This window comes from Protobothrops mucrosquamatus, unplaced genomic scaffold (genome assembly GCF_001527695.2).
Source record: "Protobothrops mucrosquamatus isolate PMUCROS unplaced genomic scaffold, P.Mucros_1.0 scaffold2046, whole genome shotgun sequence".
In the NCBI taxonomy this organism is placed as follows: Eukaryota; Metazoa; Chordata; class Lepidosauria; order Squamata; family Viperidae; genus Protobothrops; species Protobothrops mucrosquamatus.
The window spans coordinates 31979-48373 of record NW_015388153.1 but is presented as its reverse complement, the minus strand read 5'-3'; the positions used below and the strand labels follow the sequence as shown (position 1 = coordinate 48373).

Sequence of the window (16395 nt, the reverse complement as noted above, 5' to 3'; positions counted from 1 at the left end):
TTCCAGCCTGATGCTTTAACTCATGGGTGTCAAACTCGCCATGTCACGTGACGTGTCATGACGTATCGTGACTCTTTTTGCATTGCCGGCAATGAGGTGGGCGCAGCTTCAGTATGATGAAACCAGCCCATGGGCCGGCAGTTTGACACCCCTGCTTTAACTACTACACCTAGTTGGCTCTCTGCATTGGGATATTAGTGTTTATTAAATCTAATTCAGTCTATTTTGTCTTCTTTTGGTTGGTGCAGGTAGCTGGAATCAGTGTGAGTTTTGCGGTATGTTCTGCAAAAAGAGAGATTTCACAGAAATGGAAACAAGTAGTTTACCTTCCTTCAAATGTCTCAACATGTCAAGTTGAACGGTGTGCAGTTGAAACCCCCTATTGTTCTCAAGCTGACTTTCATATCCCCAAGGGGAACAGATGCAGACATTAGAGAATTTGGAAATGAAACCCAAGTAGCAAAAAATAAATGGCTTTCTAAAAATATATGTTAAACTAATCAGATCCCATATACTATCATATTGACTATAATTATTACTTGTTTTTATTAAACTATCAAACTTTGGTAGACCAAAATAGAAGCATCATATGCCCTACCAAAATGAGTATTAGGTACTTCTATTGTTTCCAATTTTAGTTAAACTAAAGAGGTGTCACAAATGTTATCAATATGGAAATCTGCTAATTTACATTGGAAAAGTGGTACTAAAAAGATCTCTACTTAAAAAGGTGTGTGCTATAACTCCAAGTTTCATTCCAATTAAAACAAGGTTTTGATTTCAAGAACTGAGCTCAAGCTAACATGCAAATCTCAGGTTATCTCCCAAAGAAAGCACAAGACACTTTTTCTTGTTTTACGTCCACTTCACTTGGCCTGGCGCCTGGTATACTCCAGCACTACCACGGCATGTCTGATCATCATATTCTATGCCCTCATGATCAATTTCATTTTCTCCATCTAATTAGACAAATTTATTGCAATCTGCTTTTCAAGTTTTATTTTGAATGTCATTATGTTAAAAAGTGTTGTACAGTTAAGGAAAAAGATACAGATAATCCTCAACGTACGACCACAATTGAGTCCATTTCTGTTGCTAAGTGAGACAGTTGTTAAATGAGTTTTGCCACAGTTAAGTGAATCATTGCAGTTGTTAATAACACGGTTGTTAAGTGAACCCGGTTTCCCCTTTGACTTTGCTCATCAGAAGGTCATAAAAGAGGATCACATGACCCTGGGACACTGCAAATGTCATAAATATGAGTCAGTTGCCAGGCGTCCGAACTTGACTATGGGGATGCTGTAATGGTCGTAAGTATGAAAAATGGCCATAAGTCACTTTTTCCAGTGCTGTGGTAATTTTGAATGATCACTAAATGAACTGTTGTAAGTTGAGGACTATCTGTATTTACTTTTTAAAATTTAATTTAATTTAATTCTTTTATTTGCCACCCATCTCATAATGAAAACAACTCTGGGCTGCTTTCATTCAGAAATTCTACTTTTATTAAAATTCTGGACATAATTAATGCTTTCAATGAAATCAAAAGCTTATTCAGAAATTTTCTCAGTGCTTGATTCAAAGTTTAGAATATTTCTGAACAAATTATTCACATGACCTCAAAGCAGTATGAAATTTATAAAGAGAAATAGCTGTCTCAGGTACTTTTGAAAAGTTGATGAAATGTTGTTTTTATAGGTGGAATTTTCAGCTTGACTCAGCCTGTTGTGGAGGAGAATCTAGGATAGGGGTCTTCAAACGCTGGCTGAGGAATTCTGGGAGTTGAAGTCCACAAGTCATAAAAGGGCCAAGTTTGAAGGCCCCTGATCTTGTTAGTTCTGTTTAAGCATAGCTTTAAGCATACTTGATTGTTCATTTCTTACATTCATGTCCCTTTTATTGAAAGCACTAAGATTGCCTGCTTCTTAGTTATAACAAACGTTCCAATTTATATCATTAAAATGTATTGGTATCAACTCTCCATGAAAACCTCATATTCCCAAATATGTCTTAGAGCAGGCATGTCAAACTGCTGAACCGCAGGCCGGATGCATCATACTGAAACTGCGCCCACCCCATTGCCGGCAATGGGGAAAAAGTCACGATACGAGTTTGACATGCCTGTCTTAGAGGAATCCACCCATCTCCTGAAAATCCATCATCTCTGCAGTAAATATAATATACTCAGCTGCAGTTTGCACATCCTGGAAAACATTCTTCCTGATTTTCTGCAAGATACCTGATAGATAGGAGGCTGGAGTCCTAATTACTCCATTAGAAAACTGACAAAAGGATGTTTTTTCTTTCATCTCTTCTTCCTCACACAGCTGCTATTGCTATGTGAAATCTTAGGATTTTTTTTTTCTCCTCCAGTATCTTGCAGTGTTTTTCTCTGATTTTCTTTAGCAAGGTGTTGGGAGATGCATTATGATTCACTGTTTATTAATTACCATAAAGTAGCAAACATATTTCATAAAACTGTTCTCTGGAGGTAATAATACATTTTCCATTAGTTTGAAATACATGTGGGCTGCAACACTTCAGATGACTACTAAATGACAGCAAAGAATTAGAACAGTGTTTCTCAAACTTGGCAACTTTAAAATTTGTGAGCTTCAAGTCCCAGATTTCCCCAGCTGTCCACTCCTCTTAAACCTACCAAGTTTGTGAAATATTCAGACTCTTTGCTTCCCACTAGTCAGAAAGTCAGTTATTTTGCAACCTTCTGATCACAAGAAAAAGATGGAAATAGATATTTCCAGGTTCTTGTTTGTTCAAAATTCTCCTTCCTTTTTTCGGTACTTTCTGTACCAGAACTTTCCTACACTGAAGCTGAAGGTTTCAGATTTAATTCTTTTACTCCCTCTTATATGCATATTAAGTTACTATGAGCACCCTTGTGCAGAACCTAGGAAAAGGTGTATTTCAAAAGTGAAATGAGTGTTAAAGGTTTGCTGTTACTTTAAAAAAAAGAAACCCTGGAAAGACCCTGGACAATCCAATCAAATTACAAGATGGGGAGAAAATGTGAAAACAATAAAACCGATTAAATGCATTATCAGAAAGAGAAATACATTTAATATCCAAGGTAGTTTTGCCAAAAAGGTTTTAGATTTGATTTTCTGAATTGAACCTTACTGGATGGCCTTAAGGAAGTCCACCACTACTTACATTCTTTCAGCTGTGAAAGTGAGTAACAACAGATTACATGCTGTGTATATTTTGTTGTTAATATAAGCAAGATATTTAAAGGTATATCCATAACGAGTTAAGATAAAATCACAAATATCAGAAGCATGTAATTTGATGCCTTACCAGTTCCTTTCCTATCATTTAAGCCTATCACCCATTCATTGTATTATTCATTCTCTTTCCGTTTACTTTTAAAACATCCAGTATATCCTGCCAGCTTGGCACTCATATCCCAGATGGAATCTCAGTTCTACTAGTCATGATTTGCACCTGCCTAATGTTGAATGGAAAAGTCTTCATCATGATTCATCCAAGCCGGGAATAAACAACATGGCGACTGCTTTAGGAAGAAGGTTGCAGTTTATTGAAGAGGAGAGCCAGACAAGAAGGCGGCTCTGGAAAAAGAGAGTGAGCACATGTAGGGAGTGGATTTTTATACCCTCTGGAGCCTTTTGTTTGGAGTTGTTTCCGGTTTGAAGCTTTGTATTTTCTGTGTCACGTATTCTGACCTGAGTCTGAGTGTGCCTTTCTGGTAGTTTGATGGTGGTGGGTTAATCCTATTATGTCCCAAGGGTCATATCCTGCTTCCCTGGGGCTGTGGCTGATGACTCTTAGATTTTTGGTGTTGACTCTAGAGATCTTTCTTCCTAATCCCAGTTTCCTGACTCCAGTCTTTCTGACAAGATTATCTGCATCTCTGCAGACTTGGTTTCTGCTTTTAAAATCCTTTAGGGAAATATACTCTGCCCTTTTAATATTTTCTTCTCTGGGGGGGGGCTGACTTCCCACACTAGGAAGAAAAAGAAGTTGATAAACAGTAAACAAACTAGAGAAAAAAGAAACAGCACCATTAACTTTTAACATGCTTTAGTTCAACCCTATGTTTGAAAGAAGAATGCCCCCTTGTGGACATTCCTATTATTATTAAAGACACCAAAATAAGGTAGGAGAAGGAAGCTTTCAAATGCATCAAAATTTGGTAAAGAAGCTTAGCAATCAGCCTTTACAGATTTTACACATCACATTGTTATTCAGATCATTATTTTTGAATCTTTGGATATATGGAGATAATCGTATCTGTCATCATAAAATATCCTAAAAAGGAAAGATAAGAGCAGAAGCATGCTTACGAGAACAAGTTTGAAAGAAAACAAAACTGAATTGAAAAGGATAATCTAGATTCTAGAGAGATATCTTGATAGTAGCTGCCTGATTATTGAGGGTATAACGTGTGGGCAAAAGTCCTTGGTAGGCTGATTAAATACATTGAAGAAACACAGTGTACCTTTTTTTTGCAAATATGCTCCTTAATCTATAACTGTTTTGGGCTACCAACAACTCGTAATAGGGAAATCTAATCTGCTAAATTTAATTTTGTTTAGCATATTGCTTATCCCACTAAAGATCACATGATATGTTATTTAGAAACATTATTTTACCTGCTCAATAAAAATATATTAACTATAAAGAACTATTTTTTCTTACATTGTACAATGTTTATATTTGAATTTCTATAAAATTATTTTTCTTCAAATTAGTTAACCTGCACTGTTATTCACTAGGCTTTTGAAACAAAATTCTTGAGTGTTTTAAGTAGGCAGCTATTTAATTCAGAAGATGTGAGGTTGGGAATGGCTGGCAGAACACAATGAAGTTTTTTTAATCAGGTTTATTGTGCAGTCATCAAGAATGCAAATATAAATAACCATTCTAAAGCACCTAGTTGTTTTAAGAAGAGAAAAACAGAGTATTTTTTGTTTAAAGGAAAAGCAGCCACAGTAATTTAAAGAATACCCATCAATAGCAATAAAAAGGCAAAAACATAATAGTATACTAAAGCTAAAATCAACCCAAACTGGAAGTAGGCAAAGAAACAGTCCTGAAAAAAATTAAGAAACAAAATTATTAAGNGAACCATAATTATTTGTAATCACTCTTGCATTCACTCCAGTTCTAGACAAACACATTACATACAGTCATTGCTTTCCATAGTGATTTTTATTCTCGGAGCAAAACAGTCTATCAGATACAAAACTATGACGTCCTTCATCACATGTGCACAGAAGTACATTTGATATATAAAAGATAGAATGGAAAATCTGTTAATAGTTCTATGGTGCATTGGCCTTAAATACTGCAAAGCTGCCTGGGTCCAGCCCCAAATTAGGTGCTGAGAAAACTGTCAATGAGAACTGGAATGAAGCCCTGAAAGGCCAAGATTTGAGTTGCCCTATAGTGGGACAACTGTCAGACTGTGGCCAAGGAAGCAGGCTCTACTACTTTTAAAAATTCTCATAGATGAGATAAATAGCTATAGAAAGGTTGTCAGTTGAATTCAGTTCCCTGGCTGGCCCTTCAACATTCCGGGTAGCTTTGGATCAGGTTCTTTGATCTGTTGTCTGGTATTTCAAAGAGGCATAAGCTGTAGTAGAATGCACATTTTCTTGAGTTGAGCTTGATATCTTTCTGAGTAAATAGGCGTGCGTGATAAATACCTCTAACAGTGAGGAGTAAGGATGACATTAACAACCAAAGATCATGATTTGGACTTGTTTCTTTCAACAGCTTTGAAAGAAAATTTAACAGGGCATTACCAAATTCATGAATTTAGTAGATCAGCAATTTTTCCATGTTTAATTCTGGATTCAGGAGAAAAAAAACTGTTCCAGTTTTGAGAGTCAGATGAAATGATACCATTTGCTACATAAACTTGATAGTAGGTGAAAAACAGAATAACAGAACAGAGATGAAAGGGACCTTGTAGGTCTTCTAGTCCAACCCCCTGCTCAAACCGGGGAATCCTATACCATTTCAGACAAATAGTTGTCCCATCTCTTCTTAAAAACCTCCAGTAATGGCGCATCCACAATTTCTGGAGGCAAAACTGTTTACTAGTTAATTTTTCTCACAGACAGGAAATTTCTCCTTAGTTCTTGGTTGGGTTTCTCCTTGATTTGTTTCCATCCATTGCTTCTTGTCTTACCTTTAGGTGCTTTGGAGAACAGATTGAATCCCCTCTTCTTTGTAGCAATTCCTCAAATATTGGAACACTATCATATTACACCTAGTTCTTCTTTTCACAAGACTAGACTTACCCAATTCCTGCAATTGTTCTTCATATGTTTTAGTCTTGAAACCCCAATCATCTTTGTTGTTCTTCTCTGTACTTTTTCTAGAGTCTGAACATTTCTTATATTGTGGTGACCAAAACTGGATGCAGTATTCCAAGTGTGGTCTTATCAAGGTATTATAAAGCAGTATTAACGCTTCATGTGATCTTAATTTTACCCGTTAATGCAGCCTGGGATTGCATTGGCTTTTTTGGCAGCTGCAGCACACTGCTGGCTCATAGTTAAGTGGTTGTCCATTGGGACTCCTAGATCCTTCTCACAGTAGTTCTACTGAGCCAGGTTTCATCTATATACTATACCTGTGCATTTGGTTTTTCTTGTCTAAGTGTAAAACTTTACTTTTCTCACTATTGAATTTCATTTTGTTAGATAGGGCCCAGTGTTCAAGTCTATCGAGATCCTTCTGGATCTTGAGCCTATTTTCTGGGGTGTTGGCTACTCCTGCCAGTTTGGCAAATTTGATCAGTTCCCCTCCTATTCCCTCATCTAAATCATTTATGAAAATGATGAAGATTACTGGGCCTAAGACAGAACCTTGTGTCACGACACTGCATATTTCCCTCCATACAGATATACTTCCATTATGGATTACACACTGAGTGAGATTTGTCAGCCAGTTATAAATCCATCTGCCAGTGATGCTGTCTATCCACATTTTTTTAACCGACCAAAAGTAGATTGTATTCTACTTTGCCAAATGTCTTATTGAAATCCAAATCTACTATGTCCACAGCATTTCCCTGGTCCACTAATTTAGTCACTTTATCAAAGAATGAAATAAGATTTGTTTGGAATGTCCCTGATACAACAAATAGGTCCATGATGTTCTGTTCCTTCCTTTTCTATTACACTTTTTTAATCCTAGAATGTTTCTTGAGTAAGTTACTTGGTCAATGCATTGTCATATTACATGAGCTAGGAGAAACCCACTGGGGCAAAGTGTTTGATTGTCAGCATCTGGACACGGCTCCGTGAACTACATAATCCCAATAATCACAATCTGTAGCTAAGCGTGGTTGGCATTACATTACCTACACACTTTCTGCACAATCAAACCAAAGTTGCAACAACTTGCTAGGAAAACATGCTTTCTATCATAATAAGCACAAGACCTTTGAAAGGAGAAACCTTTGTACAAACTCATTGCATACGATAAACCTACAAACATTGGCTAAGATATAACGTTGACACATCCCATTTATTATACCTGTTTTATGACCAAAAGAAGGTCTGAAGTGCTATTCTTTGCAGGGTCTTGTGAGACTCAGATACCCTCTCTATGCATTAGAAGATACACTCTGCTGAGTGCTTCCATTTTGGGATTCATTTGCCTTGTAACTAGCCTGGGCACCATTTTCAGTATTCTCTGGGGATTTCAAGTTCTCCTTTTCTACAGAGTTGCTAGATGTCAGAGGTTTGCAGACATGACAAAAAAACTTGAAGCATATGACCAATCCTTCATAAATATTGGAAGAAAAAAGCTTCTTGCATGGATGGCAGAACTGGTAGAACACAAGCATAAAAAGGACAGCTATGCAGTAGCCAATCAGCAGTTGCAAGAACAGCATTGGAGCACATACATATGTGTAGACATCTGTCTTGTATGTGTACCACATTAGTAAGAGAAAAGCATTCTCAAAGAACCTCAGCAAATAGTACAAAGCCAGCCTACTCCAGTTTGGGGATTTGTCAATTAAATCAGAATCATTAAGCTTCAGCTGCACTGCTGACCAGCAAAACATATTGATGCCGGCATACAGGAAAGTGAGGAGACATAAGACGATGGTGGTACCTACTTTGCTCAAGGCCTTCTCTATGTTTTCTGGCAGAGTACACTTGCTTTGCCAGAACTGAATCCAAGGATGAAAGAAAAAAGCAAAAAAATTCACCAGCACCACAGGCAGGATCCAGATCTGAAGAACTGAACTGAAGAGGACGAGGATTATCACCCTTGTTGCAATCTCAAAGCTCCTCCAGAGGAAAATGCAAAGGTAGGCAGCAGGTTTCACACTGATGTCATAATCGTCATACTTGATCTTAATGGCCAGAATATTGCATCGCAATGCTCCATACACAATTGACAGGAGGGAAAGAACCATGAAGATACCTTGGAAAAATAAATATGACAAACAATAGGTTTTAAAAAAACCAGCACTGTCCAAACTGCAGGAATGGGACTATGTTGGAAATTAAAAACCATACAGAGCACCAAAATATTATCTTTCTTAAATAAAGCAGTTTCCCAGGCCTCTTTTACTTATTTCTAGTGATGGAAAAATATTTTTCCAGAAAAGCTATAAAAATAAGCACAAAAACCTATCTGAAATAATACTAGAAACCCTACACTATTTTTCTGAATGACTGGCTAATGCATTACACAAAACCACAACTTTCTTAATTATCAACTTATATTTATTAACCTCCCAGAAAGGATATAGACTATTGCTTATAAGCCACAAAGATCGGCTGTACCGTGTTCATCAAATTACAACAGTGGTGAAAAAAGGAACTTTATGCCCAATCCTCACTGTTACAATTCACAGGTCTTTAAAATAAAGAAAAGCTGGGTAAGATCATAAGGACAGTTGCAGTTCCATTTAACAACTACTTTGCTTAACAACTGAGTTGCTGGTCCTAATTGTGGTTGTTAAGTAAGAACAACCTGTACTATTGTGCTGAGCCAAAACAAAACACACTGCTTTATGGCATACCATATTATGTAAAGCCATTATGTACACAAAGGGAGGTTGAAAAGATCAGTCAAACACTTCATATTTTAGCTCTTTAGGGCTTGAGAGAAACATCATACTCACACCTCAGCAACTCTCCAAACCTCTTTACGAAAGTCCGCCCAAGGATTTGAGCTTCAGATCTCAAAGTGTGCAAAGCTGTTGTATCACTTAATTGTGAAATCTATCCCCTACCAGTCAGCTGTTATTCGGGCTCCTCTTCTTAATAGAAGCATGTTTAACACCTACCAGCACTAGGATTGAACATGGTAAAGTGGCTGCTTATTCCCACTGCCCATCAACTGTTATTTAGGCTCTTTTTGAAGATGGATTTAGTACGCCTTTCCAAGAGCATTGTATCCTGTTTGAAAATAACCATATAACAGCTGGCTGGTAGGAAGATTATTCAAGGGTCCTTTACGCACAGCCTTTTTTGGAGCTGTTAATAGAACAGAACATAGAATAACAAAGTTGGCAGGGACCTTGGAGGTCTTCTAGTCCAACCTCAAGCAGGAGACCCATTTTACTATACAATTTTAGACAAATGGCTGTCCACTCTCTTCTAGATAGTCTGTTATATTTATATAGATGTCATTCAGATATATCACTATATTACATCTTACCACAAGGTAACTCTAATTAATGTGGTTTACTTGGCTTCAGTTTAGTGAGTTCTGTGAATATAGACATTATGATGATAAAGTATGGTTTATTGCTTATTGTGTAAAATAAATCTAACCAAATGTTTTTTGTCAGTAAGCCATGTTTAAGCAAATGGTGACTTGATGCAAATATAGGCAATTCAGCCCCTATCAATCATTCTGCTTGAAAAACTCTGTTGGAGGTACCTCTGAGTGGTATAATGCTCTCAGTTGGTAGTCTCAGGTGAAAAAAATTACTTTGAAAATAATTTAAAATTCTAGCCTAATCTAATATCTGAGATTGCAGTCATTTTTATTTTATTTTAGTATATAATATTTGTTTTAAAAGCATTGGCACCTACAACAATGGTAAATATTATGATGGTACCAACTGCCTGAAAATGTTGCTGACAACATATGTCAAGTTAGTCACACCACAATAACTTCTTTTAACCATTTTCTGAACCTTTCTAAAAAGAGAGAAAGAGAAGGTTTAGTCATTACTTACCTATAATTCCCTTCTCAAAGCATTTATTGAAACATAAATAGAGAAAAAACAGTTGTACGTACTTCTAGCTGCTGTGATCTCTTGTTGCAGGACACAGATGTAAAGCTGAAGTGTTAGCTGAGGTGCAGATCCTAGGAAAGCTTGAATCACTGACGCTCGACTAAATGCAGATCTGTGTGTAAACAGCTTCCCCTCTGCCTGGCCTACTTCCTTCTCAACCTCTTCTGAATGTCCATCTTTTGGCATCTGTCTTTTCTTAGTGATACTGACATAGGGCTCTTCCACTCTACCTGCATGAAAGTAAATATAAAAAACTTCCACGCACCTGGAAGGAACAAACAAGAGAGACTATCACAACTATCTATTTCTATCACATATTTCAAAAGTGTAATGGATCGCATGTGCATTTATTTCCCCACTGTCACTCCCTAAGACAATCTGTATAGACACCAATCAGCTAACTGATACTTAAGATTATTAAAATTACGGATCATACAATAGAGCAAAGTAATGGCACTAAGTATCTTATATGAACATCCAGCATATTCCAAACACCCCTGTGGAAAGAGATTGTTTAAAGAAAAGCTTCCTTCTCTTAATATGTTACTATTTGGTTACATGCTAATATGATCCACATTCAGCATTATTGAATTTACATAGCCCAACACATATCTTGAGAAGCACTTTGGCGTAATGGTTAAGGCACCAGGCTAGAAACCAAGTAGACTGTAAGTTCTAGTCCTGCCTTTGTCACAAAGCCAGCTGGATGACCTTTGGTCAATCACTCTCCCAAGGTCCTAGGAAGGAGACTATAGGAAACACCTTCTGAAAAATGTTATCAAGAAACCTGTAGGGACTGGTTGAGACACTCACCAAGAGTCAAAAGAGAAAGCAAAAAACCTTAAACCTATACCACACGTATCTCACAGTACTCTGTATGATTTATTTATTAAATAATTTTATATTGCCATCCAACTCTCTGACGGTGATGCTAGGCGGGTTAACGGAATAAACCCCCCAAACAAAACCCAAAACGCCCCCTTGTCCCTGGTGCCAAGATTCAAACAACCCACCACCTGATGGGCTCCATATTAGCCTGGATCATGAGGCCCACTGGGAAAACTATGTTTTCAGGACCCTCCAGAAGAATATGAAGATGGGTGCGGGTGTTATCACCATAGGAATGATGTTTCAGAGATAGGGAGCCACCATAGAAAAGGCTTATAGTTGGTCCCACAAGGTGGACCGTCTTGATTTAAGGGACCCATATCGTACCCTGCCTCCCTGATTTGGTGGGCTGGATAGATATAATTGGGAAATATGGTCTTTCAAAAAACCTGGCCCTAAGGTATGTAGGGCTTTAAATGTGATAACCAGCACCTTGAATTGGACCCAGAAGCAAATCAACAATTAGTGCAATTTCCACAAGAGAGGTGATGTGTGCTAATCTAGACTTGCACAGAACCATGCAATTGCTACATTTTGAACCAACTTTTCAAGGATGTTCCATGTAGAGTGTATTATATTTATATTTTATATATACAAACTATACTTATATACCACAGACCATATTGGTGCCAGAGAGGCTTAAAATTCTTGATTCTTTTAAAAATCCTCATATCCCGATACTCAAATGATAATTTTGAATTTTAATATTTTACATTGTGAGTTAAAGGCCCAAGGCTCCCTAACCAATCGTGCCATCCCATGAATGTGTGACAGCTTGTTATCATGGGCTGGTGCCATTCAGGACCAAGCATTTATTGCATACAAGAAACAATGATTAGCTAAAAGTTAAATCACCATTTCTCTTTATGCATCCCATTTCCAGAGAGAATTGAAGTTGCCAACATTGAGAAACATTAATATCGACTTTAGTTCATTCAAAGGAAGGATTTATTAACACACCGTATCAAGTTGGTTTTTTAATGAATTTTTTTTAAAGATTCTCAGACAGCTAAAAGGAAAATAGGCTTTACCGGTGTATCAAAGAGCAAGCTCTTTATTTGCTGTAGGTGTCCGACCACCTACTTCCCTATAGCAATGGATTCATCCCGAGTTATAGAGCCTGGACCCCCTCACCAACGGTGCCATTCTGTGCAGTGTGTGACCGCTTGTTGTCCTGGGTTGGTGCCATTCGCGAACAAGGGCACCTCATTCATCTTGAAGGCCCTCCGGAGAAGAGCCCAGCCTTGGGATTCCTCCTCGGTGGAGCCACCGTCCCACCCACCTGACAATGGGTCCCAGCTGCAGGATGTGGAGCAGCAACACCAGCGGCCTGTCCCGGCTGAGGTCGCGGTGGATGAAGACGAGGCTGAACTGGACCAGGATGCAAGGCAAGAGAGCGAAGAGGAGCGTCAGCGATTGCCAAATGCGGTCACCAGCCGAGCGGTAGGTGCTGCTCAGGTACAAGGCGATCGCCGTCTCGGCCACGAAGAGGAACAGCGAGACGAGGACGGAGCCCGGGAATTTCATGGCCCCTTTTTTTGCGGCCTGCCCACCGGCAGGCCAACCGGCGGCTCAGGGGGCTGCAAGGGAAGGCGGATGCCGTGGCAGGCAGACCCGCAGCGGAGGCCTCCTGACGCCCATCTCCGTCTTCTGCAGCGGCGCTTCGGTTTCTTGGGCGAAGAAGGGAGCGACTGGCGCTTGCGATGCATGGCCGCTAGGAGTCAGGCCTGAGCGGGCTGCGGCAGTCGCCGAGAGCGCCGGGCATTTGAGTCCGGCTTTCTGGGCTCGGGGATGAACAAAAGAGCCCCTCTGATCACAGCTGGATTCGTCTGTTAACTCCCGGAGTTTGAGAACAGTGGACTCTCTCTACATGGGGAACAAAGATGGAGGCATCCGGTATTTTTTTCCACATGCTGGAGTCTGGCCCTACCTCAAATCAAGCCCAGATATACCCCATGTTAGTTTGTACAGGCAAAGGAAGAGGTGGCCTGAATGGTGAAGTCTTTTGATTTTACCCTGAATGTTACTCTTCTTCTCAAACAGCACTCACTAATAAAGACTCGTCCAACCAGATATTCCACAGACGTCCTAAGTACCTGCTACGAATTAGGATACCCTTTGTATTCCCAAATATTAGGGGAGAAAGAAAGGCTGTGGTGTAGTAGATGCTCAGTGGACAGAAATTTACCTGGTGACAATTGCCCCCAGTTTCATGGTGGTAAAAGTCTACAACTATGTGCTGAGATTGGGTTGGCCACTCAGCATTCATCTGAATTGTGTTAAGAAAAAATGGCAATTCCCCTTGATGCGAGAAAACAGGGAATGTATACTTCTGCTTATTCTCTGCAGAGTTGGGTAGCCATGTCCACATGCTATTTACCAGTCCTAGATCTACTAGCAGAAAAGTTGCCTCCTCGGTCTGAGAAAAGTTGCCTGCCCATAGAAAACAAGCATAAGAAATAATGGGGCAATAAGGATAAATACTTTAAAAAAGAATAAGGGGGAAAATGTAAAAAATAGAAGAATACTGTCACGAAGTTGATGTTAAAATATATATTGTGTATATATGTGTATTATGTTTTGTTTTGTTTTGTTTGTCGGTTTAAACAATAAAAAATATTAATAAAAAAATTTTAAAAAAAAGAAAAGAAAAAAGAAAACAAGCACTCTTCCTAACATGGAAGGGAGCAGGAGTGGGTGAGAATGGATGCATAGAATGGTGCTCCATTCCAAGAAAAGCTTTCCTTCAGGCTACTTTTGAACATGGGCTTAAGCGCTCTTTTGAAAGTGGCTGGGAAATTCTGGGAAATGAAATCTACATATCTTAAGGTTGCAAATTTTGGGTTAGGTTGCAAATTTTGGGTTGAGAAACACTATGCTAGATCATATCTACGACAAAAATTACAAAGATGGAAAACACTTCAAAATAAGTAGCTAAATATAACTTTTCAGTAATTGAAAACTGGTTCAAATCTGTATGTAGGATAACATCAGTATAATGGAATAACTAACTAACTAAATAAGTGGAATAACTCTTCACAGTGTGGGGTAGGGATGTGAGATATTTTAATAATTTCCAGTAATCACCAGAATGATAGAAAAAAATAGCTTAGGTCAGGGGTAGTCAACCTTGGCTCTTTTATGACTCGTGGACTTCAACTTCCAGCTGGCTCAGGAATTCTGGGAATTGAAGTCCACGAGTCATAAAAGAGCCAAGGTTGACTACCCCTGGCTTAGGTAGACTAAAATTAAAGAAGACATCATGGGAGTTTGGTTAAAAGCAGGCACATAGGCCTCAAGCTATGGGGCTAGAAGACAGTTTTTTCCCAGCAGGTCCCCTAGCTATTATTTGATCCAGAACAGGGGAAAAAGTCTGGGTTGGTAATTGTTTATTAATATAGTACAAAGCAAAAGGTACAAAGCAAAGTCCTCATCTGCAAAAGTTAAGGCAGCCACTTCCTATGGAAGGATCATATGGTGGTGGGTTTTTTGTTTTTGTTTTTAGAAAGCTGTCTCTGTAATACTTCCCTTGAGACAAATGGCAAAATCGAGCAGCAGGGTTTCGGTTCATAGAAAGTATCCACAGCGTCTACACCATAGTTCTTTTTTATTTGGATTAAGGAAAACAAGCATATGTACTTTATATAAATAACATCAATTGGTGGAAGAATTTTGTTATTCTAAACCACTATTTGTATCACCATTTTAAAAAGCTGAAAAAGCATCCTATTCTCTTATATACATACTTCCCTAGTTTACAATACAAAAGTAATACAACAAAGAATATTTTTGAAATAAAGTGTTGAAACTACTATACTGGTAATATTTTTTTACTTAACATTAAGATACAATTCTACCAGAGAACATTCATCTTAATTTCAACTGACAAGAAGTAGATATCAAAGCTAGGAACAGTTTTGTAATGTATGCAATGTTCATAGCACACTGAAACAAATAGGCAGAGATTAGCAATAGTGGATACATAACAGCAACATAAATTGTTGCTTTTGAAATATGAAATTAATTTTACAATAACTTAATATAGATTGCCATCCAACTGAAGCTTTGCAAATATACTCATTTATTAATGTCACAAATAATTCCATGATCTACAATGACTTTAGGCCTGTTCCAATCCATTTCAGTCAAATAGCAAATGAGAGTAGCGATGATATAGTAACAGTATATTATTCAGAGCTGAAAAGAGAATTCATGTACCATGCTAAGCCACATTGTTTGGTCATGGAATTTTGTGTTCTGCAAAATAAGTCAGTGTCAAATGTAAATTATGCTTTATGGCTCAGTGTATTAGACAAAAGAGGGTGTTTTTTGATGACACTAGATTAAATAAATCATAGCTTACCCACATTTTAGGAATGTAGTTGATAAATGAGAGTTTAAGATTCCACAGTGCTGAAAAGCAAGTGAGCTCTGGCCCATTTTTTTTATCATATACCATTGAGTAAATATTTTATTGATAATGTAAATGTGACGTGTGCTCTCTAACAATATAGAATTAAAAATTAATTAATTCTTCTTGTTATTATTGCATTATTTCTTCTTTGCCAGTCATGGCATTAAAGATTAAACATAGGATGAAATGCTTGTGATTAGTTCTCTTTTACATGAAGCTAATTTTAAGACTTTCCTGATTGTTATATACAATTATTGTGTAGAAAATAATCTATTGTTAGATATAATACTTAGGAATATTACTACATCATAAAATATTTTTGAAGCAAGGAAATCTTTCAAAATGAATTTCTATGCTGTTATGTTATATTGCTATTGTTGAATCTAACTTATTTCAAGGTTTTAACAGAGCATGTTCTATATAATTTCAGTACCAGAAATGACAATTTTTTAAAAGTAAGATATTCTTTTACCTAGGAATCTGTTTTTAAACTAGGACAAACTTGTGAAGAGCAGTTCAGGTAGCTGAAAATAGTAATACTTCAACTATAAATGAAGAAAGATTTGTCTATGCTTTATCTAGTTTGTAGCATCACTTTCATCACAAGACTATTTGGTGGCTATACCACTAAACCACTTGTGTCAAAGTGTGCAAATTAATAGCAGTAAACACAACTACTGGCAATTTAATATTAACATGAAGTCTTTATCAGTGCAGAGATGTCTGAGGGAAGTTTGCTATAATTAATGTTGATATGGTCAAGGCAATCTTATGTGCATATAAATAGAGATGTACATAGCAAGTATCTGTGCTATGTTTTGGGAATATGCCT

At 37.8% G+C, this 16395-nt stretch overlaps 1 protein-coding gene across 1 annotated transcript; it reads right to left on the bottom strand.

Moving 5' to 3' along the window:
• Window positions 1-7600: 7600 nt before the first annotated feature.
• XK (X-linked Kx blood group) lies at window positions 7601-12676 on the bottom strand. The gene is made up of 3 exons (XM_015823912.2): window positions 12432-12676; window positions 10264-10526; window positions 7601-8430 (listed from the first exon to the last, which is right to left on the bottom strand). Exons 1-3 carry the CDS (start codon window positions 12674-12676, stop codon window positions 7601-7603), a joined length of 1338 nt encoding a protein of 445 aa, XP_015679398.1.
• Between the last annotated feature and the right edge of the window lie 3719 nt (window positions 12677-16395).

What these genes read in the sequence shown, in the direction of transcription:
- XK (XM_015823912.2), bottom strand. Translation starts at nt 12,676, where the DNA reads ATGAAATTCCCGGGCTCCGTCCTCGTCTCGCTGTTCCTCTTCGTGGCC. An exon ending in CAGCTGGGACCCATTGTCAG is followed by an intron (nt 10,527 to 12,431) that starts GTGGGTGGGACG and finishes TGTTCCTTCCAG; the next exon opens with GTGCGTGGAAGTTTTTTATA. An exon ending in AGAGATCACAGCAGCTAGAA is followed by an intron (nt 8,431 to 10,263) that starts GTACGTACAACT and finishes TATTTTTCCAAG; the next exon opens with GTATCTTCATGGTTCTTTCC.